This window comes from Saimiri boliviensis, chromosome 9, assembly GCF_048565385.1.
Source record: "Saimiri boliviensis isolate mSaiBol1 chromosome 9, mSaiBol1.pri, whole genome shotgun sequence".
Taxonomy (NCBI): Eukaryota; Metazoa; Chordata; class Mammalia; order Primates; family Cebidae; genus Saimiri; species Saimiri boliviensis.
This window is the reverse complement of record NC_133457.1, coordinates 9,692,833-9,717,916: the sequence shown is the minus strand read 5'-3', so window position 1 is coordinate 9,717,916 and position 25,084 is coordinate 9,692,833. Positions and strand designations below refer to the sequence as shown.

At 42.3% G+C, this 25,084-nt stretch overlaps 1 protein-coding gene across 1 annotated transcript in view; it reads left to right on the top strand.

Annotated features, from left to right (window-relative positions):
- The window catches only part of ACAD11 (acyl-CoA dehydrogenase family member 11), a 133,671-nt gene that overhangs the window by 83,138 nt on the left and 25,449 nt on the right, over positions 1–25,084 (top strand). The window contains exons 18-21 of the mRNA XM_010335805.3: positions 5,665–5,781; positions 6,946–7,055; positions 7,832–13,256; positions 24,683–24,801. Coding sequence (XP_010334107.1) covers positions 5,665–5,781; positions 6,946–7,055; positions 7,832–7,946 — 342 coding nt within the window. The 3' untranslated portion in view covers positions 7,947–13,256; positions 24,683–24,801. The remainder of the gene's footprint in view (positions 1–5,664; positions 5,782–6,945; positions 7,056–7,831; positions 13,257–24,682; positions 24,802–25,084) is intronic.

Sequence of the window (25,084 nt, the reverse complement as noted above, 5' to 3'; positions counted from 1 at the left end):
CATACTTTAGAACATTTTAGAGAACAAAGCAAACAAATTGTATTAGCTATATTTTTGTTTATTGTGTTCTTTCTTCTTTCCTGTTTTTCCAAGGTTTTTTCTTTTATCTTTTCCTTTCTATTTAGAGAACTTCCTCTGGAACTTCCTTTAATATTTCTTCTAGGGTCTAAAGGTGACCAATTGTTTTCCTTCATCTAAGAATGTCTTATTTCTCCTTTATTCCTGAAGGATATCCACACTGGATATAGGTTTCTTTTCTTTCCGAACTGGAAAAATATTGTGCTACTTCATTCTGACATATATATATCTCCCCACTATAGGTACGGTGTCATTTTTCTCTGGTGCTTTCAATACTTTTTTAATCTCTATTTTTTCAGAAATTTAATTAGGATGTGTGTTGGTATGAATTTCTGGGATTTATCCTGCTCGGAATTCACCCAGCCACTTGAATCTCCAGGTTTTTGGTCTCTTGTTAAATTTGGGATGTTTTCTGCCATTGTTTCCTCAAGTACTTTTTCAGCCTCATTCTTTCGCTTCTTTCTGGAATCTGGTGATGCGAATGGTACATCTTTTGTTATAATCCGACATGTTCCCATGATGCTGTTCTTCTTTTTTTTTACAGTTTGTTTTCTCTCTGTGCTTTAGGTTGGGCTGTTTCTATCATCCTGTCTTCCAGTTCACTGAATTGTTTTTTCCTCTGTCCCCTCTATTCTGCTTTCGAACCCATCCACTGAGCTTTTTTATTTGAACTGTTGTTATATATTTTTAGTTATAAAATACCCATTTGGTTTTTCTTTACATCTTCTATATCTTTGTTGAGGCTTCCTATTTTTTTTAGTTGCTTGAGTTGTGTTTGTAACTGCTCACTGAATCATTTTGGTCATGACTGCTTGAAAATTTTGTCAGAAATTCTAACATCTCTATTATCCGGGTGTGTTAGTCCATTTTGTAGTGCCATAAAGGAATACCTGAGACTGGGTAATTTATAAAGAAAGAAGGTTTTGTTCAGTTCATGGTTCTGCAGGCTGTACAAGCCTAGTGCCAGTATCTACTTCTGGGGAGGCCTCAGGAAGCTTACAATCATGGCAGAAGGTAAATGGGGAGCCAGAACATCACATGGCAAGAGAGGGAATGAGAGAGATAAGGGAGTGACCAGACTGTTCTAAACAGTCAGATCTCATGTGAACTCATTACTGCAAAGAAGTCATCACACCATTCATGAGGGATATTCTCCCATAACCCAGACAGCTCCCACTGTCCTGCTTGGGATTCACCCAGCTTCTTGAATCTCCAGGTTTAGGTCTGTTGGCAAATGTGGGATGTTTTCAGCCATTGTTTCTTCAAGTGCTTTTTCAGCCTCACTCGTCTTCTTCCTGGCATCTGGTGATGTGAATGGTGGATCTTTTGTTCTTTTGTTATAATTCCACATGTTCCTATGATGCTGTTCTTTTTTTTTTTTCTTCAGTTTGTTTTCTCTCTGTGGTTTAGTTTGGGTTCCACCTTCATGTTTCAACATGCAAGTTGGAGGAGACAAGCATCCAAACTATATATAACTGTCTCTTGATTTTTTAAAAATTCATTTTGAGTTGTTTCAGGTTTTTGGTATGACGGGCGATTTTTAAAATTGAAACCTGAACATTTTTATATTGTGAGACTCTGGACCTTTTTAAACCTTCTATTTTAGTTGAATTTTTTTGACTCCATTCTGTCAGGGAAAGGAGAGGCATCATCTCGTTACTGCTAGGCAGAGAGAGAAGTCCAGGTTCCCCACCCAGCTTCCATTAGTACCTGAAGAGGATGATACCATCATACGGCTAGGCGGGATGGAAGTCCAGGCATCCCATTTGGACTGCGCTAACACTTCATAAGATGGGTGAGGGAGATTTATTACTGGCCAGTGGGGAGGAAAGCCTCAGCTCTTTACTTGGCACTGTCTGATACTTTCCTGGCATGGGTATTGGGGCATCTCATTACAGTGCTTACCAGGGTGGAAGCCTGTGCTACCCATCCTGGCTTTGCTGGTGTGAGGAGGGGTGGGGGCCAAGGTTTTTTCTGTGGCGTTCGACTACAGTAAAGTGGTTATTCTCTAAAAGATTTTTGGCTCTCTAGGTGCTATTTTCCTGATCTTCTGGTAAGAGAGATTATGCTTTCTTTCATTGGGGTGCTTTATGTTTTTGATTTCTTTGTTTCATTTTGTTTTGATCTGGGCTCACTGACATTTCCAGGTTACTAGATTCTTCAGCTGCTAGGAAGACTGTCAGCAGCTGAGATGTATGAGGCAAAAAGAAAACCTAGGAAACTCACCACCAGGTTATTCTTTTGATCCTCAACTCCCTAAATAGTTTTCAGCGTCTTCTTATGTTTGTTTTATAGATAATGTCCAGGGTTATTAGATGTACTTAACAAAAGGAATAGAGAAAAATATGTCAATTTTGTGCTTGTTAGAAGCAGGGAACATCAGACATACTGATTCTCTTAGTCTGTCTAGGCTCTCCATAAGCCACAATGCAGAGCTCTCTAGGAAAAGATGGATTGGAGAGTGGGGTCTGGAGCCAAGGCAGAAGTAGAGTCTCCTCCATTCCAGATCTAGGACTTAAGACGCACACACTCTAGTATGTGTGCAAAGCACATAGAGTTAACAATTTAGATGAAGTACACCAATTCCTCAAATCTCATAAACTATCAAAACTCACTGAAGATGAAATTGATAACCTAAATAGTTCTTACAACTATTGTTAGAACTTGAATTCAAAGTTAAAAAGCTTCTGAAAAAGGAAATCTTCAGACCCAGATGATATTCCTGGTAAATTCTACTAAACAGTTAAAGAAGAAATAACACCAATTTTACACAATCTCTTCTAGAAATAGAGGAGGAGGAAACTTGTCAACTCATTTTATGAGGTTGGAATTATCCTAATCCAAACCCAGACAAGAACAAACTATAGACTGATACAGATGCAAAAACCTTAAAGTATTAGCAAATAAAATATAGCAGTATTTAAAAATAATCGTACAAAATAATCAAGTAGGGCTTATCTCACAAATGCAAGCCTGATTTATATCTATAAATTGATAATTTAAAATAAACTATAATCTGCCAAACTAACAGCAAAAATTGCATGAACATTAAAAAATCACATGGTCATATCAATTGATGCTTTGGCATTTGACAAAATTCAGCATCTCTTTGTGATAGGAACTCTCAGCAAACTGGGAATACAAAGGAATTTACTCAACTTTATACAGAGTATTTTTTAAAGTCTAACCTCATACTTAATGATAAAAGATTAAATGGTTTCCTCCCAAAACTGAGAATGAGGCAGCAATGTTCACCCTCACTATTCCAATTCATGATCATAGAAAAATTCCTAGCTGGTGCAGTAAAACACGAGAAAAAAAAGTGCATGCAGTTGAGGGGGAAAAAAGCAGTAAAACTGGCACTGCTTGTAGATGACAATGTGATTGTATAGAAAATCCTAAGGAACCTATCAAATAAAACAACCATCCCAGAACTAATAAGTGAGTTTAGTAAAGTCACAGATACAAGGCCAATACATAACCATTTTATTTCTATATACAAGCAATGAACAATTGGGAACGGAAAGTTTTAAAATACCATTTACAAGTGTTTTTTTCTTTTAAGTGCTACTCTATCAAAACATGTACAATATCCACATGCTAAAAAGTAGAAAACAGTGATAAAATAAATCAAAGAAGACCTAAGTAAATACATGGATTAGACAACTAACAGATTAAATCCTCAAATTGATCTACAGACCTAAGGCAGTTCCAATCACAGTCCCAAAAGGGCTTCTTTGTAGATAAAGACAGGCTGATCTTAAAACTTATATGGAAATACAAAAAAACTAAAGTAGCCTAAACAACTTGCAAAATAAGAAAGCTGGATGAATCATACTACCCAATGTTAAGATTTACTCTATGCTACAGTAATCATTGAGCAAAAGGAAAGCAGGTAGACCTTTGGAGCAGAGAGAGTCCAGAAATAGATACATAGAAATACAGGCCAATTGATTTTTTATGTAGATGCAAAGGCAGTTCAATGGAGAAAGTTTCATCTTTACAGTAAATGGTGTTGCAACAATTGGACATGGATAGGCAAAAAAATGACCCTTGATCTAAACCGCACACCTCACACACAATTTTAACTTTAAATGGATCATAGATCTACATGTAAAAGGTAGAACTGTAAATTTTAGAAGAAAACATAGTGGAAAAATCATTTTCTGGGATTAGGCAAAATGTTTCTAAACATGCACCAAAAGCAAGACCCATAAAAGACAGAATTGATAAATTTCTCATATGGCAAATGACTAGCGTTCTGAATACATAAAGGACTCTCTAAATCTAGTAGTAAGAAAACAACCCAATTAAAAAATGGACAAAAGACTTTAACAGATATGTTACCAAAGAGGTAATGATATCAAAGAGGATATAGAGATGGCAAATCGGTACATTGAAGGAGATCAGCAGCAGTAGCCATTAGGGAGATGTAAATTAACACCGTGATATCTCTGCACGCTGTAAAATTGACTGAAGTAAAATATGATACTAAGTGCCAATGGTTTGAGGAGCAACTGGAACTCTCATACACTGCTAGTAGGAATGCAAAATGTACAACCACTCTGGAAAACTGACAGCATCTTAATAAACATTTACCACTGACCCAACAATTCCACTCCAGTGTCTGCTTTAAAAAGTAGAAAGCATGTCCACACAAAAGCCCATATAAAAATGCACAGAAGCTCTATTAATAATAAAAATAAAAACCTGACAACAACTGAAATGTCCTTCAACAGGCAAATGGATAAACAAACTGTAGTACATACTTACAATGGAATACTACTCAGCAATAAAAAGGAATGAACAGTCGATACACAGAACAATTTGGATAAAAGTCAAAGGCATTAAATTGAATGAAAGAAGCTAGTTTCAAAATGATACATGCTGTATGATTCTATTTATATCAAATTCTAGAAAAGGCAAAACTATAGCAATGGAGAAACTATCAATGGTTGCCAGAGGTTTGGAGTGGGAGGAGGGTGTGACTAAAAAGGGGCAGCCCCAGGGAGTTCTGTGGGAGATGGAGCTGCTTTGTGTTCTGACTGTGGTTAGTCCAATCTATACACGTATTATAATTCATTGAACTGTCCGCCAAAGAAAAGGTCATTTTTAATAAATAAATAACAATACAACAAATAGCTGCTGAACTGTCCCCGCACTGAAATTGCACTGAGAATTTTCTAGTTTACCTGTAGCAGCTTTACTGCCATACATTTAGCCAAGTTTCCATGACAGCAGGCAGTTAGCATTCAGGAGGGCCCATGAGCGATTTGGCAGTAAGACAGTTGCTCAGTTCAGCCATCTTTACCTTGGACATTAAGATATCCGAAATAAATGACTTTTCTGGGAAAATAAAATGACTTTCTAAAATCTTTCCATTTTAACATTAGCATTCCACAAGTATGTGGCTAGGCTGGTGTATATCAAATGAATTAACTCTTCCATTTAAAAATACATTGAGTAAAGCTTGTGAACAATCTCTGGCTTAGAGTGTTTTCACCAAACTACAAGACTGTGTTACATGTGAACATCAGACACCAGCTTAGTTCCTCCTTCCTTTTGCTGCCTTTTGCTCCCCTGTAGGAGATTGTGGCGCACTGGATTGCTGAAAGCCGCATTGCCATTGACAAGATCCGCTTGCTGACTCTGAGAGCCGCTCACAGCATAGACACTCTGGGCAGTGCTGGCGCTAGGAAGGAGGTGAGGCTACCCTCTCCCCTCCAACCACCAACTGCTGAGCCTTCTCCAGTTCTCCCAACCCGTTGGACATTTCAGTTTTCATGGCATCTTGATGGCACTCAGAATATTGGAAGCCCCCATGTGATATTTGAGTTATAGATGATAAATGCCTGTCGCTTTTTGTCTCCTAGCAAGTCCTTTAGGGAACGATTTTCAGGATGCGGAATATCGTCAGCATTCTTAAGATGGAGCATCAATGGAATGGGGGATATCATAGGCTTTATACAGACCTGGAATTGCACCCACTCTGCCACGTTCTGCTAGCCTTGTGATCATGGGCAAAGTACTTAACCTTTCTGCCTAAGATAGGGTTCTTGTGAAGAGTAAGATGATGTACATAGAATATGCATAGAGTGAGTCACAGTGGCTCTCACCTGTATCCCAGCCGTTCGGGAGGCGAAAGTGGGAGAATTGTTTGAGGCCAGGGATTTGAGACCAACCTGGGCAACATAGTGAGACCCTGTCTCTTAAAACAAATTAGCCAACATGGTAGATGTCTGAAGTCAGGGAGACTGAGGCAGGAGGATCTCTTGAGCCCAGGATTCTGAGGCAGCAGTAGTGAGCTACAATCATGCCTCAGAACAGCCAGCCACTGCACTCCAGACTGGGTGCCAGAGTGAGAGCCTGTCTCAAAAAGCAAAACAAAAAAGAATGCACAGCGTGATGCTGCTACATAGACAATGTTTCATAAAAGAGACCTCTCATCCTCTGCTTTCTTATGTTTCTGTCTTATATGAAATAAAGACATAATCATTTAATTCTAAAAGCCCATAAAACTGCTAACAGCAAACGAATTAGTGGCACAAAGACCCTTGGACTATTTTTATGATCCCTAAGGTGATAAATGTGATTTATCAGCTGCCTGAAATCCTTTTAGAAACAAGGCAAGTTATAAATAAATGAGTGAAATGTAATTTGGAAGAGCTGTCTCTTTACAGAGGGTCTGTATTGACTGAAATATGGCCATTAACTGCACTGCTGCAGGATCTCTTTGTTGGCTTTCATTAAATATCCTGTTTTAGTGGTCACTTGGGTGTGGGAAAGTTCCCTTGTTTCATTTCCCAGTTTTGCCACATTGTGTATAGTCTAAGAAAGAAGCATTCTTTTCATATCTTGCTTACATAGATTGCAATGATCAAAGTGGCTGCCCCACGGGCTGTCTGCAAAATCGTTGACCGGGCCATCCAGGTGTGTGGAGGTGCTGGTGTTTCCCAGGATTACCCTCTGGCCAACATGTGAGTAGATGTCATTTAAGAATCATCTACATTGTATAGGCATGGAGGTAAAAAAAATCTATAGATGGTTTGACATTAATTGGTTAAAAGAAAATAATACTAATTTATTTTCAGTGTAATTGAAGGCTAAATGAAGTGATATACATACTTTAATATAGAGCTCAACATCAAGAAATAGTTGTTCTTATTATTACAATAATCATTTCATTCCATTATGTTAATTTTGACACTGAGGGGACCCACTGAGAATTCCAGGGCTGTAGATACAGCATGGGGGTTTGCGGAATTTATTGCAGTACATGTCAGTGACTATCTAATATCTAGATTCTGATTACTGGGAGGCAGGAAGGAACATTCTTCATTCCCCATCTGTCCATTTCCACACATAATTACAGTGTCACCTTTTGTATCACACTTGAGATACAGCCTCATCCTTCATCAGTGTTTAACCTTAAGAAAGAACTAAATATATAATATCATACCATTCACTGCCTGTTCTAAGTTCTAGCAACTTCTAGAAAATGGTAGCAAACCAAGAATGATATGAACTCCACTGTACTTAGCCATTTAACGTTCCCAAGTTGGGAACTTTAAGATGGCATTTCAGAAGCCCTTTAGCTTATTTTCCTTGGTTTTCCTGGTACTTTTTCTTATCCTAACCTTGGTGGGATTTAAGAACTAATATAGTCTTGGTTCACAATCAGAGTGACTGATATCAAAGTATCATGTTCCTCTTCCATAACTGCCTGTGATCCCTGCTTCTTTTGCTTTTTCAGGTATGCTGTAACCCGAGCCTTGCGTATAGCAGATGGACCTGACGAAGTTCACCTTTCAACAATTGCAACAATGGAGCTGCAGGACCAAGCCAAAGAGCTGACAGCCAGGATGTAAGGAGAGTGGCGCTGCCACGTCCCACGGCAGAAACTGTCCTTTACACAAACTGCATTGGCTCCAACATTTGAATCTCATATTTTTGCAGCAGTTTGAGCACAGGGTTAATTATTCATGTGTGGTAAAGATTTTAGCATCTATTTTGATTGGTGGGTTGTATTATTTCAAGGGTTAAGTTTAATACGAAATGCTGTAGCTGTTGTCATTCAATCTAATGCCTCCTTGAGGCCAGGAGTTTGGGCAGGACCAGCCTGAGCAACATAGTGAGACCCTCATCTCTATGAAAAATTTAAAAATTAGCCAAGTGTGGTGGCACGTGCTTGTAGTCCCAGGTACTTGGGAGGCTAAGGCAGGAGGATTGCTTGAGTCTAGGAGTTTGAGGTTACCGTGAGCTATGATCATGACATGGCACGCCAGACTGGGTGACCAACGGAGACTCTTTCCAAAAATAAAAACAAATAAAAATACGTTTCTTCTTGGGGTGGGGTGGAGGTAGGGAGCAGGAATTTAACCTGGACTCTGATCCTGGTGTGTTGTGTGGGCCTTTTTAACATTTGCCACCGAGCCTTAATCTCACTGTACCTCACTTTACTTTTCATGTGTTGCTGTTAATATTTTAATCTTAGAGGATCCTGACCTACTGAGGGTTTGCCATGTAGAAGCACCTTGAAATTCGTGAAACCACAATAAAGTACTTTATAAAATGTATCCTTATTTACAGTGGATAAATTTTATAACTCAAACTGTTTAACCTTTTGATTAATTTTAAACGTTGTGATTTAGAAGACAGGATTGTTTTTTGACATTTAGAATTAAAGGCTCTGTCTGGTCCTTATAATTTGGTAATTTGTTTCTCTATGTGAGGAAAGCTGGCTGAATTGCTTGCTGATTTGTTTTAGTTAATCTATTATCCTGTATCTGGTCATCCCTAAGGCAAGTCACTCCTGAACTTAGTCAGATAACATCTGACTAAAAAGAATAGCAAGGTTTGTTTTGAAATGGAAAAAAGTCTCCAAAGGATAAAGTGAGATCAGTTTCAGGATCAGTGCCCAGTCCTGGCGAGTGAATGGGCCAAAGGTAAACGCCTCAGCCTTGTGGCCATTTCTAAGGCTCTGTCTTCTTAGGCTGTCACTGGAAGTCACTAAGCAGCCGTTTATCTGGGACAGTCTACCAGGTTTGCCATGTGCTCAAAACCACATGGTTTTAAAGTGAGAAACTGCCCTTTCTGATAACCAGATGGCAGGGACGAGGGGAGGAGAGAGGAGAGAGCTCACCAGTCCGAGCTCTTGGTGAAGAATGCTCCAAGAATGCCAAGTGGTCGGCGACAGAGGAGGAGGGGCCTTGAGACTGCTGGACAGGGAGGACACCACCAGGCTCCACACAAAAAGATCTCAGTCTTTCTCCAGCAAAACATTTAGGATGTGTAGGGGGTAGCTATGATTGTCCAGGGGAAGAACCAGCTAAGGGTCTCTGGTAATTGACCCTCTCACCTGTAAGAACATGCAACAGAAGGTTCGGCAGGTTATAAAGCACTGATTTGCTCATCAACCTGTGGTTATTGATAAAGGCTTCTTCAGGGTGGGTCCTCATCACGCCAGCAGTTTCCATACAGCTGTGCTTCACTCAGATGTCATGGGCGTGCAAACATTTTGTCCAAGAGAAACAAAGTAGGTGAAAAGCAATTTAGATTCTTTCGTGGATACATTGGGCACAGCTTGCCTAAAACTACTTTTCTCCTTGATCTTGAATTAAGCCACAACAGTTTGGGGAAGTTCAGAAGGAAGGTATTTTTTACTTAGCTTTCTAAGGGCTTTAAATGTGTAAAGTTCTTCAATAGAGGATATTATAAAGTGCAATGTATTGATGAAAATGTCTGCTATGAAAAATGTCCTATTTCTGTCAAGCCAGGCAGCCCCGCTTGGCTCTTCTGTTTCTCTGACACTAGATGATCCCCCCCCAAGAAGCAGAGGAAAGCGGAGGCCTCCTGTTGACAGGCTGGTGCTGGTCTGTCACACGTCTTTCTCCACCATTTCTTTTGCCTGGATTACTTCAGTAGTCTCTTAGCTGGAGTTCTAATCTATTCTCACAGCAGCCAGGATGACCTTCTCAAACGCTGCAGTGGCTTCCATCTCACAGAATAAATCCAGAGTTCTCGCTTTGGCTGACGAGGTTCCATCTGAGCTTGTCCTCTGACACCTCTCTGATCTCATCCCCCGGCTCACTCACTCCAGCACGGCCTCCTGGCTGCTGTTCCAACATGTGAGCACCGCCAGGCCTCTCGACCATGGTTCAGACGGTTTTCTCTGCCTGAAAGGATTTGCACTGAGATTTTCCAGATGCCTGGGTCAAAAGGCACATTATTAAAATGTTCTTTCTTGACCATTGCTTGAAACCAGCACCGTGGCTGGGCGCGGTGGCTCACGCCTGTAATCCCAGCACGTTAGGAGGCCAAGGCGGGCAGATCACCTGAGGTTAGGAGTTTGAGACCAGCCTGGCCAACATGGTGAAACCCATCTCTACTAAAAATACAAACGCATCAGGCGTGGTGGTGGGCGCCTGTAATCCCAGCTGCTCAGGAGGCCGAGGCAGGAGAATCGCTTGAACCCAGGAAGCAGAGGTTGCAGTGAGCCAAGATCATGCCACTGCACTCCAGCGTGGGCAACAGAGCAAGACCCCGGCTCAAAAAAAAAAAAAAAAAGAAAGAGAATAGAAACTAGCACCACATGTGTTGTTATTCACCTGCTTATCTGTCTTTCTTTTTCCACAGCACTCATCACCTGACGTATTTCATATGTTGATTTATGGTCTGTCTTCTCACTCAAGTGCAAGGCCCACTGTTTTCCTCCTTTGTTCACGTCCCTCACTTTTGTGTGTGTGTGTACACTGGTGTCTCCTTAGTCCCTGGAGCCACGACGTACATCCAGTAGCCACTGAGAAAGAGTGTGAATGAATGGATGAGTGTGCGTGGATGCGCTCCTGATCCCTGGTTTGCAGCACAGCAAGTGGTGAGCGGGCAAAGCATTCATGTGTAGGTCTGCAAACAACAGAGCCAAAGCCTGAGCCCCAGCCAGACAACATAGAGGCTGGACAACAGACCCCGAAGGGGTTATGAGTAGCTGGAGAAAACGTAAGTCTGAGAAAGGACATCAGTGTCCTGGCAGTGGGGGCGCACAGCAGTTTGGGCAAGTCAGTTGATGGAACAGGTGTTGAATGAGCATTTAACAATCTAGAGAAATAGGCATTTTGTTTTTCTCTCCTGATGTCTAATCTAGTCTAATCAGCTGGAGGGCTATGATCAGCTCTAGGTACAGAGGGAAGTCAGAATGCCTAAAAGAAATAAAACCACTTCTGGTGATTGTTGGAATTTTCCAATTTCCCAAATTAGCAGGATTCTGGGAAGTGTCCTCCCTTAATTCAGAGCAGACAAAGAGCATTTAGGATTTATGATCCCTTCATTATATTTTTATTTTTATTTTCAGTATCTCTTTCTCATTGTGGTGATTATGAGTTTATTGTGAAGAAAACCCATGCCCATTCTAGTGTGAGAGTGTGGTTACCCTAAGCTCTGTGAAACAAGGGTTTCTCTCTGCCCTACCTTCACCCCGAAATTACATGACCAGGTAAAGGGTAACAATTTATCCTGGAGAGGTGCCTCACTCTTAGGACACCCTAAGTAAGCACAGGTCAAACGGAGACCGTTGCATGGATAGGATCTCCTGAAGGTGTTTTCCCCAGTCTTCCTTCATCTGGTGGCTAATGCCACCGCAATGAGGAGTCTTTCGTTTCATTTATTTTAAGTGGGTAAAAGCGGAGTTTGCAGACACCCCGTCCCTCCGCCACCCTTACCTCTCTGACTTCAGTTTCTACTGCTCTGTTTCCTTGCTCCCTCCACACCAGACACATTGGCCTTCTGCTGTTCCTCCAATATCTCAGATAGATTCCTACTTCAGGGGCTTTGCACTTGCCTTTCTGTTTGCCTAGAAAATTCTCCATCTACTCCACGTCCTCAAGGGTTCTTCCTTTCCTAAAAATGTAACCTTCCAGAAATTCCTTCTGTAACCACCCCATCTAAATTTCTATACCCTCCCAACACACATGAACACACACACTCACACACACACACACACACACTCTCTCTCTCTCTCTTTTTCCTGCTTTAGTTTTCTTCTTAGAACTTTTCATTGTGTGACATACTATGTATTTTTCTCTTTTCTTTCACTTATTATCTCTTTCTCTCCCCCTGCTAGAAAGTATGTTCTAGGAGAGAAGGGCTCTTGTCTGTTTTGCTCACTGCCACATCCCTGGAAACCGGAGCAATGCCTGGAGTGTGCACAATAGGTCCTCAGTAAATACCTGTTGAATGGATGAATGCATGCCTGCCGCAGAAGGGCAGGGAATGCAAGATGTTTGAGTGACCTCTCGGTGAGAAGTGTAGTAGCATAGGCTCATGTGCACTCACTGGCCATGCAGACACTTAAAAGTCAGAGCTGGGCATGGTGGCTCATGCCTGTAATCCCAGCGCTTTGGGAGGCCAAGGTGGGTGGATCACCTGAGGTCAGGAGTTTGAGAACAGCCTGGCCAACATGGCAAAATTCCATCTCTACTAACATACAAAAATTAGCCTGGCGTAGGGGCAGGCGCCTATAGTCCCAGCTACTTGGAAGGCTGAGGCAGGAGAATCACTTGAACCTGGGAGGGGAGGCGGAGGTTGCAGTGAGCCAAGAGCATGCCACTGCACTCCAGCCAGGCAGACAGAGCGAGACTCCATCTCAAAAGAAAACTTAAAGCAGTAGTTGTTACCTTGGCTGAGCATCAGAATCACCTGAGCAGCTTGCTATAGCTTACAGCTGCCTCAGCCCCAGCCCTGGAGATTATTACTTTAGTAATAACAAGGTTCACCTGGGCTTCCAGGAACTCGATGGTCGAGGGGAGGGCCTCACTTGCTGACAAATCTTGATTACGTCAGGATTCTTGGCCGCAAACGCTAGGAAAAGACTGGCTGATATGAGTGAAAAGAAATCTCTTGCACGAGTGTGGGAGGGGAACACTAAGGAAGTCTGGAAGATACCACTAAGACAGGCAGAGAAGGAAGCAGGTCTTTGCAGCTGAGGCCAGAGCAGCCCGACCTGGCTGAAGGGAGAGACACCCTTGCATCGCTGACCTCCATCTGACCTTGTCCACCAGATCACTCTGCCCTCACCTTGCTTTGACTCTGAGGTGCACGTGGTTGGCCAAGCTCAGTTACAGACCTGCCCTCTGGGCTGTCCGGGAAGAGGACAGCTCTTCCAGAGCTACCAATGGAAATATAAGGTAAGCCAGATATGGAACTTAAAATTTTTACAGTGCCACATTAAAAAAAAGAAAGAGAAACATATGAAATTAATTTAAATATATTTTATTTAACCTACTATATACAAATATTATTTCAACATATAATCAATATAAAAAATTTTATCAGTAAGCTATTTTACACTTTTGCCCCAAAATCCCAATATCTTTTAAATTTATAGCCCATCTTAACTTGGAAGCTAAATTTTCAGTGGAAATACTTGATGTGCAAAAAGTTAACTGTATATAAGTAAGCTTCAAAAATTTATAGTTAAGAAAGTAGGTTCACATGCCCAACTTGTTCTAAACAGACTTAAAAGTTTTCAAAAAAAAACCCTAACCTGTCAATTTTTTAAATGTAAATAATTCATTTAAAATTAAATTAGCCGGGCACTGTGGCTCAAGCCTGTAATCACAGCACTTTGGGAGGCTGAGGCGGGTGGATCACGAGGTCAAGAGATAGAGACCATCCTGGTCAACATGGTGAAACTCCGTCTCTACTAAAAATACAAAAAATTAGCTGGGCATGGTGGTGCGTGCCTGTAATCCCAGATACTCAGGAGGCTGAGGCAGGAGAATTGCCTGAACCCAGGAGGCGGAGGTTGCGGTGAGCCGAGATTGTGCCATTGCACTCCAGCCTGGGTAACAAGAGCGAAACTCCGTCTCAAAAAAAAAAAAAAAAAAAAAAATTAAATTAAAAATTCAGGGTCAGGTGCAGTGACTTATGCCTATAATCCCAGCACTTTGGGAGGCTGAGGTGGGCAGATCACTTGAACCTAGGAATTTGAGACCAGCCTGGGCCAACATGGCCAAACCCCATCTCTACAAAAAATATAAAACTTAGCCGGGAGTGGTTGCGCACACCTGTAGTTCCAAATAGCCGCAGGCTGCAGAGGGAGGATCACCTGAGCCCAGACAGCAGAGGTTGCTGTGAGCTGAGATAGTGCCACTGCACTCTAGCCTGGGTGACAGAGCCAGATGTTTTAAATAAATAAAAATAAATAAATAAATCACATTAGCCCCATATCAGTGCTAAGTAGTCATGTGTGGCCAGTGGCTACTGTTCAGCCACTCAGCTGTGGCCCCTTGGTGCTCACGGTTTTCAGAGATCACCCTCTCACTGAACTCACACTCAGCAAGGAGAAAAAGACTTGGGGCATTATTAGAAATAGAAATGGATGCTGAGCAGCCCCAAACAATTGTCCACTGTGGTAATTAAGGGAGCATAGTATAAACCCCAAGTATCTGAGACAGGTCTCAGTCAGTTTAGAAAGTTTTTTTGTTTTTTGGTTTTTGCCAAGATTAAGACTGTGCCTGTTACAGTCTCAGGAGGTCCTGACCACGTGCTAGAGATAGATGGTTGCAGCACACTTTGGTTTTACACATTTTAGGAGGGACATGAGACATCAATCAATGTATATAAGATGTTTATTGGTTCAGTCTGGAAAGGTGGGACAACTTGAAGTGGGGAGGGGCTTCCAGGTCATAAATAGAGAAGAAGCAAATGGTTGCATTCTTTTGAGTTTCTGGTTAGCCTTTCCAAAGTAAGCAATCAGATATGCACTTAACTCAATGAGCAGAGGGATGACTTTGAATTGCCTGTCATTTGTCCACAAGGAATTTTCCTGTGGAAAAATTGTGAGGGAGGTATATAGCTTTTTCATCTTAGTGGCTATCTTTTTAAGGAATAGAACAGGAGGCAGATTTGCCCTAAGCAGAAGTCTCAGCTTGACTTTCCCTTTTGCTTAGTGATTTTGGGGTCCTGAAATTTATTTTCCTTTCACAATAGGGATTTTATTTATCTTGTTTGGTGAAGGAAAAAGTTGACTCTAATCCATCTCCTATATTTAAGGGGAAAAAAAACCCTAGCATGAAAAGAAATTGCTAAGTTTTCCTAGTTTACCAACAATCCTGTGGCACAGATATTTCTAAAGATCATCTGAGGGAAAATTGGTATTTGTGCAGGGTGGTTCCTTCCTGTTTGGTGGTGTCTTTGCTAAGTCCAAATTCAACTGGAGCCAAAAAGGTTGGCTACAGTACATAGGAATTGAAGTGTGTATGAACTCAGATCTCTTAAGATTACACAGTTGATTTATGAGCCAGAGTCTTCCCAGCTCAGTGGAATTTACAATGATCTTGCTATTGGAAATGGAGAAAACATTTTTTATAAAATTCAAAACTGGGCTGGGCGCAATGGCTCACAGCTGTAATCCAGCACTTTAGGAGGCTGACACGGGCAGATGGCTTGAGCCCAGGAGTTCAAGACTAGCCTGGGCAACATGATGAAACCCTGTTACTGCTAAAAACATAAAAAATTAGCCAGGCACGGTGATACACGCCTATAGTCCCAGCTACTCAGGAGGCTGTGGTGGGAGGATCACCTGAGCCTTGGAAGTTGAGGCTGCAGTGAGCCACATGTGATCACATCACTGCACTCCAGCTCGGGTGACAAAAGTGAGATCCTGTCTCAAAAAGAAAAAAAAAAATTCAAAACGGTAATCATTCTTCTCTCCAAAGCTACCCTCTGGAAAACTGTTCCTCATAATGTTTTTGGCTTCAGGGGAAGTGGTCTTGGAAGAGCTTACTTGCTGCATTTCATTCAATTTAGACCATCGTAACTCCCATTTCTGTCCACAAAATGCCAAACAATTTTTCTATTATTAAGGAACTCAGTCAGTCGGGCGTGGTGGATCACGCCTGTAATCCCAGCACTTTGAGAGGCTGAGGCAGGTGGATCACTAGGTCAGGAGTTCAAGATCAACCTGACCAATATGGTGAAACCCCATCTCTACTAAAAATGCAAAAATTAGCTGGGCGTGGTGGCACACGCCTGTAATTCCAGGTACTCAGGAGAATGAGGCAGGAGAATCGCTTGAACCCGGGAGATGGAGGTTGCAGTGAGTTGAGCTCTTGCCATTGCACTCCAGTCTGGGAGACAGAGAGAGACCCTGTCTCAAAAAAAAAAACACCAAAAACAAAAAACTCAGCCAGCTCAGCCATGATGTAAGACTGGAGGGATAACCCGCTCATCAGATATGGATGGTGCGTGTGTGGAGGAATAACCTCCCCTTCTTGATAAGAGCACATGAGCTCCTTTCACAGCCTGCTCTCACATGTGGTCATGGCTGCTGGTTCTCAGGCTGATCAGTACAGATCTGTTGACCTTGGCAGTCTACTTCCTCTACTGGTTGAGATCAGATTCTAAAAAATCCAGTTGAAACCTTTCTGCAAGAGGTCTTCCAGCCCTCTAAGACAGCTGGATTAATTTAATCTTAGAGGAATAAATAATTTAACAGGCAAATCCATAATATGTTATGATCTTCACCTGTTAAGGGAATTTTCTTTATTCTGTTTTTAACTTTTCTTTTGCTGGCAAAGTTTGAGACAAAAAAAAAAGTCTAGAAGGAAAGAAGAGAGGAAGAAACAGCCACTCACAGAAAGCTTAACATTTTTCCGGAGGTGGAGCACATGGACTGAGAGGCTTAAAATCCTTCCTTCCTGTTCAGTGGCGTCTTTGCCAACTCATCACTCTCAATACACTTCAGCACATATCACATCAAAAGGATTTCTTATTTATATCTAGTTGAAGCAACACAACACTAGATCAACTGAACTTGAAAGAACACCAGAGGAATATTAGAAGAGACAGAGGACACCTGCAACTCTGAACAATTTAAGGAGTCCTTGTGGATGCCTGTGGAGGATGCATGTGTGACAAGGCCCCTGGCGTCCTTGTCCTAAGGAAGTAGGTAGTTCATTCAACTGACAACTTATGTAACCTAATAACCCCACCCTTTCCTACTAGACAGGGCAGGATTTTTGTCAATCCCACAACCTTGAGAAAATAAGCTGGTTTTTACACAGAAAACAAAAGAGAAACATTTGCAAATTCTATTTAAGACCCACTGCCACTGAGGACAGTGTGCAAGATGAGTCTGAAGCAACTTCAGCTAAAGAACCCAGAAAAAAGAAGTAGGAAAAGACAATAGGTGGGATTTCTTGTTATTTAGGAACTCCAGTCCCAACCCCAAATGGCTAAGAAGCTGGCCTTCTGGAAATATTTTGAGTTCAGGGAGGACTGGCCTGGAACTCAAATTGCTTATTGTCATTTTGGAAACTAGGCCGCACAGCACAGACTCAGACACGACCTGTGGCTTTCTTTTTTTTTTTTTTTTTTTGAGATGGAGTTTTGCTCTTGTTACCCAGGCTGGAGTGCAATGGCGCAATCTCGGCTCACCGCAACCTCCGCCTCCTGGGCTCAGGAAATTCTCCTGCCTCAGCCTCCTAAGTAGCTGGGATTACAGGCATGCGCCGCCATGCCCAGCTAATTTTTTGTATTTTTTTTTAGTAGAGACGGGGTTTCACCATGTTGACCAGGATGGTCTCGATCTCTCGACCTCGTGATCCACCCACCTCGGCCTCCCAAAGTGCTGGGATTACAGGCTTGAGCCACCGCGCCCGGCAGACCTGTGGCTTTCTTAATGTCAACCGGTAAAGATGACTGTTTCCTGTTACAGAGAGTTGATGCCAGAGAAAGAAGGGGCCAGATCATGAAGGGCCTCATAATCCAAGATGAGGTATTGGACTTGGTCCTAAGAGCAGTGCGGTCACTGAAGGGCAGTAGAAATGCTACTCATTGAAGATGAGGTTGGATTTAGCCTGTATTAGAAGCAGGAAGACCAGTCAGGATCCTGTTTCATTGATCCACGGAAGACATGTTAGAGGCCCGCAGACAGTAGCTGCGTTGGACATAGATTGTTAGAGACATTGAAGACGTAGAAGTAATAGAATACAACAAATTAGAAGTAGTGTGGTAAGAGGGGTGTGAGAGTCAAGGACAATGCTCATAGCACTGGCATGGCAATAGTGCAGGATTTTTCTCAGCCCCTTCATTCAGCTTGTGACAGGGGCGAACGTTTACTCTGCCCACCGCACTCAGCCCCTTGCAGGAGGGAGCATGTGAGTGAGCAAGTGTGGGACTTGACTGGCCACTCTGGGCACTGACCCAGGAACAAGCTCTGTGTGGGGCCCACAGCCAGACCACGTGCAGGTGAGTGAGTGCAGAACCCAGCTGGCCACTCTAGACACCAGCAGGAGAAACCTCCCTGCAGCAATGCCCAGGTTTGAGGAGCTGCCTGCAACCTGAAGGCCCCAGAGCGGGTGTTATGATGCTCCTTTAGTTCTGTGGATGGCTGTGTGTTAACGGCCCCTTACCTCCTTGCATGAGGCGGCTGCCCTCTACCAGCGAGGGCAAAGTTGACTCTAATCCATCTCCTATGTTTAAGAAAAAAATAGAACCCAAGCCTAACATGAAAAGGAATTGCTAAGTGCTTCAAGTTTACCAAAGATCCTGTGATACAGATATTATTAAAGACCATTTGAAGGAAAATCGGCATTTGTGCAAGGTGATTAGGTTTTCTGACTGCCAAAAAAGTTGGGTCTGATACATAGCAATACATAGGAATTGAAGTGTGTGTGAACTCAAATCTCTTAAGATTACACAGTTTATTTAGGAGCCAAAGACTCGTCCCAATTCAGTGGGATTCAGAATGATCTTGTCATGGGAAATGGAGAAAACATTTTTTATATAATTCAAAATTGGGCTGAGTGCGGTGGCTCACACCTGTAATCCCAGCACTTCAGGAGGCCAAGGAGTTCAAGACTAGCCTGGGCAACATGGTGAAATCCTGTATCTATAAAAAATGTAAAAAGTTAGGCATGGTGGCACATGCCAGTAGTCCCAGCTACTCAGGAGGCTGTAGTGGGAAGATCACCTGAGCCTGGGAAGTCAAGGCTTCAGTGAGCTGTGATCATGTCACTGCACTCCAGCGTAGGTGACAAAAAAAAAAAACAGGATAATCATTATTCTTTCCCAAGCTACTCTCTGGAAAATTGTTCGTAATAAGGTTTTTGGCTTCACGGGAAACAGTCCTGGAAGGGCTTACTTGCTGTATTTCATTCAGTTTAGACCATCATAACTCCCATCTCTGTCCACAAAAAGGCCAAACGAACTTTCTGTTGTTAAGGAACTCAACCATGATATAAGGCTGTAGGGATGGCCTGCTCATCAGATGTAGATGGTCCCTGTGTGGAAGAGTAAGCTCCCCTTCTCCAGAGGAGCAAGTGAGCTCCTTTTGAACCTGCTTTCATGTGTAGTCATGGCTGCTGGTTCTCAGGCTGATCAACATAGACCTGTTGACCTTGGCAGTCTACTTCCTCCACTGATGTGACAGCCTTTCTGTGGGTCCCTGCAGTTGGTGGGTCCCAACCTCTTGTCCAGTGTCCGGGAAGAATGAGGTTGCACAAATACTTGAAGGATGGCGAAGGTAGAGAATTTTATTAAGAGATGTCAATGACTCTTAGCAGAGAGGGGGAGCTGGAGAAGGGATGGGATGGACAGGTAATCTTCCCCTGAAGTCCAGTCATCTCTTTCCCAAAGTCTGTTCAGCTCTTCCCTGAATTCAAGCTGTCTCTCTGTTGTCAAGCTGCCTCACTGAAGTGAAGCCACCTCTCTCTCCTCTACCAACTGAGTCTGGGGTTGTAATAGGCACAGGATGGGGGTGGATCAGGCCATAGGTAGTTTTGGAAAAGGCAACGTTCAACTGGTTAAAAAAAAAATTCTTTCTAAATAATGTTTTTTTTTTTTCCAAATGAATATTGCCTTTTTTTCCCTATTATATTTAGCATATATTGTTTGCATTGGATAGACAAAAGGTGCTAATTTTGGTTTTGGTTTTGCTGATTTTTAATTTCTCCTTAATATGTATTTTTATTAGTTTTTATTTTTAATCAAAGGTACACATTTCAGAGTTCAACCATTAAATTAGTGTCCAAAGCTAGTTATGAAAACCATCAGTGGTTCCTTCTCTCACCATCCCAACATGCTGATTTCTCATTCCCATAGGCAGCTACTTAAAAACGTTTAATAGAGCTGGGCTCCTGTAGTCCTGTCAGAGGCATCCCAACCAGAGTGACTCTCTCTTGAATAAAGGCTGGATAAAGCAAGGCCTGCTGGGTTACATTCCCAGGAAGTTAGGCACTCTTGATCACAAGATGTTTATGGCTGAGGAAACAAGTTAGTGGAAAAAGGCATTCTTACCTTAAAAAATTGACTTTCCGGCCAGGCGCAGTGGCGCAAGCCTGTAATCCCAGCACTTTGGGAGGCCGAGGTGGGTGGATCACGAGGTCAAGAGATCGAGACCATCCTGGTCAACGTGGTGAAACCCCATCTCTACTAAAAATTCAAAAATTAACTGGGCATGGTGATGCGTGCCTGTAATCCCAACTACTCAAGAGGCTGAGGCAGGAGAATTGCCTGAACCCAGGAGGCGGAGGTTGCAGTGAGCGGAGATCGTGCCATTGCACTCCAGCCTGAGTAACAAGAGTGAAACTCCGTCTAAAAAAAAAAAAAAAAAAAAAAAAAAAATTGACTTTCCTTTGAAGATAATAGTATACTCATAAATTCTTGCCAAAATCAAAAGTTGCACAAGAGAATAATCATGTGAACAGCCTGTCATGAGCCTTTATAATAAACTACAGTATCCTCAGCCCTAATATCCTATATAAGCAAGCATTCTTGTTTAAATCCATTTAGGCCTAATGTTCCATCGTTGGAACGCTAAGCATACAAGAGTTATTTATATCTTACTGCTCAAGGTCATCACCAAATCCGAATGCAAAAGTTCAAAAAGTTGCAGCCTCAGGCATAAATGGGTTAAGGTAGGAGCATTCTTCCTCTTGCTTTCCAAGGACACCTACTTTGTAATAGAGTATTTTTTTTTTTTTTTTTTTTCTGAGACAGAGTCTTGCTGTGCTGCCCAGGCTGGAGTGCAGTGGTACAATCTCGGCTCACTACAACCTCTACCTCCCAGGTTCTAGCAATTCTCCTGCGTCAACCTCCCAGGTAGCTGGGACTACAGACAGCACACTGCCACAGCTGGCTAATTGTTTTGTATTTTAGTAGAGATGTGGTTTCACCGTGTTGCCCAGGCTGGTCTCCAATTCCTGAGCTTAGGCAGTCCACCCACCTCAGCCTCCCAAAGTACTAGGATTACAGTCATGAGCCACCGCGTCCGGCCACTAATAAACTATTTTACTTCACTATGTGACTGGCCCTGATTATTTCTCATGAAAGATCTAAGAACCTGCTCTTGAGCCCTGGCATAAAACCCCCTTCTGATTAACAGTCCCAGCAATTTGGGAGGCTGAGATGGAAGAACCGCTTGAGCCCGGTCTGCATAACATAACAAATCTCAAATTTAAATAAATTTAATTTTAATTAAATTTAAAATTGAATAAATTAATAAATTAATTAAATTTAAAAATAAATAAATAAATAAAACAATTTAAGCTAACTGATAAGGATGGAGATCTACTTCTTTTTTTTTTTTTTTTTTTGAGATGGAGTTTCGCTCTTGTTACCCAGGCTGGAGTGCAATGGCGCAATCTCGGCTCACCGCAACCTCCGCCTCCCGGGTTCAGGCAATTCTCCTGCCTCAGCCTCCTGAGTAGCTGGGATTACAGGCACGTGCCACCATGCCCAGCTAATTTTTTTGTATTTTTAGTAGAGACGGGGTTTCACCATGTTGACCAGGATGGTCTCGATCTCTCGACCTCGTGATCCACCCGCCTCGGCCTCCCAAAGTGCTGGGATTACAGGCTTGAGCCACCGCGCCCGGCGGAGATCTACTTCTATATCTTGAAATAATACAGTTATAATACTTTCACCTCTTAATTTTTTATTTTGAAAAACCTTAAACCTTCAGTTAGAGGAAGAATACAGTGACCACATGTATATCCTTATCTGGATTCACACTTGCTTTTTCTCTCCTTCTGTTTCTGAACTGAGAATGAGCAGCCGACATTATGTCACCTAACAATAATAATGACACTAGAATTTGACCTTGATAAAACATTGCTGTCATATAAAGTCTGGTCATCTATTAATGTGTCAGTTTCAAAGATGAGAATTCAGCTGTTTTTCATCTTCTCTCCCCACTAAAAGTGTTTCCTTTCTCACATACACTCCCTCTTTTTTCATCCCCCAGTAGAATTACATTGATACTATAATTTTATAAGTATCAGTCATAACCTTACCTTACTATGTCCTATGTGAAGCTGTCCCCACAAGATTGACAAGAATTGCATACTGGGTTCTAGACAGAATATAACTAGGCATTAATAAGGCTGCATTTTGCCTACTTCCTTGCTGCTGAAAGTCTAGCACTAGATACCATTTGCATGCCTATTGTTTCTATAGATAGGATCTCAGGTTAGAATCATAAAACTTTTGTTTAAGAATTGCTTAAGACGTTTTTAAGGTTTTGAATTCCAGTGAAATAGCCAACAGTTCGCAGCTCACTTAGAGAGCTACCCATCCAGACTAGAGCAGGTCAAAGGCTCTAGGAACAAATTCTTCAAGAAGGTGAAATTGATAGGCAAAACATATTTATTTGAATACATTGAGAGAAAGGCGACTGATGTACCTCGGAGAAGAGTTTAGAAGAGTTGGGCAGCAAAATAATTAATCGTCGTAGTGTAAACCAAAGAGTACCTGGTACAAGTCTCAATCAATTCAGGAAATTTATTTTGCCAAGGTTAAGGACTCCCCTGTCACAGCCTCAGGAGGAGGGCCCATGGGCCCAAGGCAGTTGGGGCACAGCTTGGTTTTATGCATTTTGGGGAGACACGAGACATTAATCAATATGTGTACGAGGTACACTGTTTCAGTCCGGAAAGGCGGGACAAATCAAAGTCGGAAGGGAGGGGGATTCAGGTCATAGGTAAAGAACAAACGCTTGCATTCTTTTGAGTTTCTGATTAGCCTTTCACTGAGTACAGGATTTACAGGAATAGTCACTTATGCCTTCGTCTTGCTTAGTGAAACAATAGGGCAAAGGAAGCCATCACATAGGCATTTGTCCCACATGAGCAGAGGGATTGTAATATTGGGGTTCAGGGGTTTAGGGTGCCCTCAGCTCCCCTCAGAGGACGTTTCTCCAGGTTCTTGGTCTCCTGCCCTCTCAAGAATGAGAGAGAGGACCACAGCACAGTGTGCAGTAAAGGCTGGACTCAAAAGTGTAGAAAGTGATTTATTTAAAGAGAGAGAGAAACAGGAGAAGGAGAGAGGCAAACGGCTAACTCTCACTCTGAGTGAGAGAATCCAGAAAGAGGGAATCCAGGAGAGGAAAGGAACTTCCATGAGAGTGTTAGGGAATAGAGAGAGGTGGAGTTTAGGAGGAGGAGACAGGCTTCCGCGAGAGAGTGTGAAAGGGGACTCCAGGGCAAAATCCAGGAGAGAGAAAGACAGCGTACACCAAGGGAGTGTTCATGGAAGGGGACCCATACATGGAGTCCGAAGGGGTGTGGAAAAAGGGGACTTTTAACCTGAGAGGAACCCCCACCTTCTCTAAGACCCCAGGCCAATGAAAGGAGTTCCTTAGAATGTCCACTGGAGTGATTGACTCTTAGTTTCTTCCCGAGCCAATGAAATTCAAACATAAACCGTTAAATCTCCCGGATGGAGAGAGATGGGAGTGGGGCATGGTGCTGGGAAATTCTTGTCCTGAAAACCATGGCCCCTTGTGGACTGGAAAGAGAACATATTCCCTTGGATGACTTTGAGGTCTGTCTGTCCTTTGTTCGCAATGAATTTTCTTGTGGGCAAACTGTTAGGGAAGTATGTTGCTTTTTATTTTTGCAGCTATCTTAGTTGGGAATTGAATGTGAGGCAAGTTTGCCTACATGGATCTCAGCTGGACTTTTCCCTTTGGCTTAGTGATTTTGGAGTCCTGAGATTTATTTTCCTTTCACAATACATAAGACCAATCCCCCCCACACACACACACGAGGAACATAATCAGCATTACATAGTTTATTCATCCCCCTGTCCCATGACTTCACCCTGCACAGTTTTACCAATCAATGATTTGCACACGTCAGCCCACTCCAAAATCCTTGAAGTTCCCAGCCCCAACTCCTTTGGGAGATGGATTAGAGGTATCCTCCTGTGTCCTCATTCAGTGGCCCTATGATTAAACCTCTTTCTCTGCTGCAACCCTGATGTCTCAGCATATTGACTTGCTGTACACATTGAGCAACAGACCTATCACAGTTACATATGTACCCCACTATTTTAAACTCTTCTCCCAAGTATGGCAGTCTCCTTTCTCGCAATATGTTCAAATACATATATTGCCTATCAATTTCATCTTCTTGAAGAATTTGTTCCCAGAGCTTCTGACCTGTTCCAGTCTGGATGTGTAGTTCTCTAAGTAAGCTGCAAGCTGGTCTTATTTCAAAATATCTTTTCAATATCATTAGAATTCTACCATCCTTTTGAAAAAAACCAAAATATTTCATTCCAAATAGACTTCTTTGACATACTCTGTAAAACTTTTTTTTTTCAGACCGAGTCTCACCTGTTGCCCAGGCTGGAGTAAACTGGCAGGATCATAGCTCCTTAAAGCCTCAACCTGCAGACTCAAGTGATTCTCTGCCTCAGCTTCCTGAGTAGCTGGGACCACAGGTACACGTTAATAAGTTTGTATGCTTTTTCTCCTGTTCATCTGCCTTATGTCAGTTGATTTTCAGTGAACCTTCAGAGGGCAATGGACAGGTTTCCCTTGGCACCCACACATTCTTGGGTACCCTGCTTTAGTACAGAATATCTTTCTGGAGCTTCTTACAAAAGAATTAATGAGAGTTATATGTGAGGCCTTGTGTGTGTAAAAATTTCTTAGTCGTGCCCCTTCACTTAATCAGTAGTTTCACTGGATATAGACTCCTGGGTTGAGATTTTTGAAGGCATC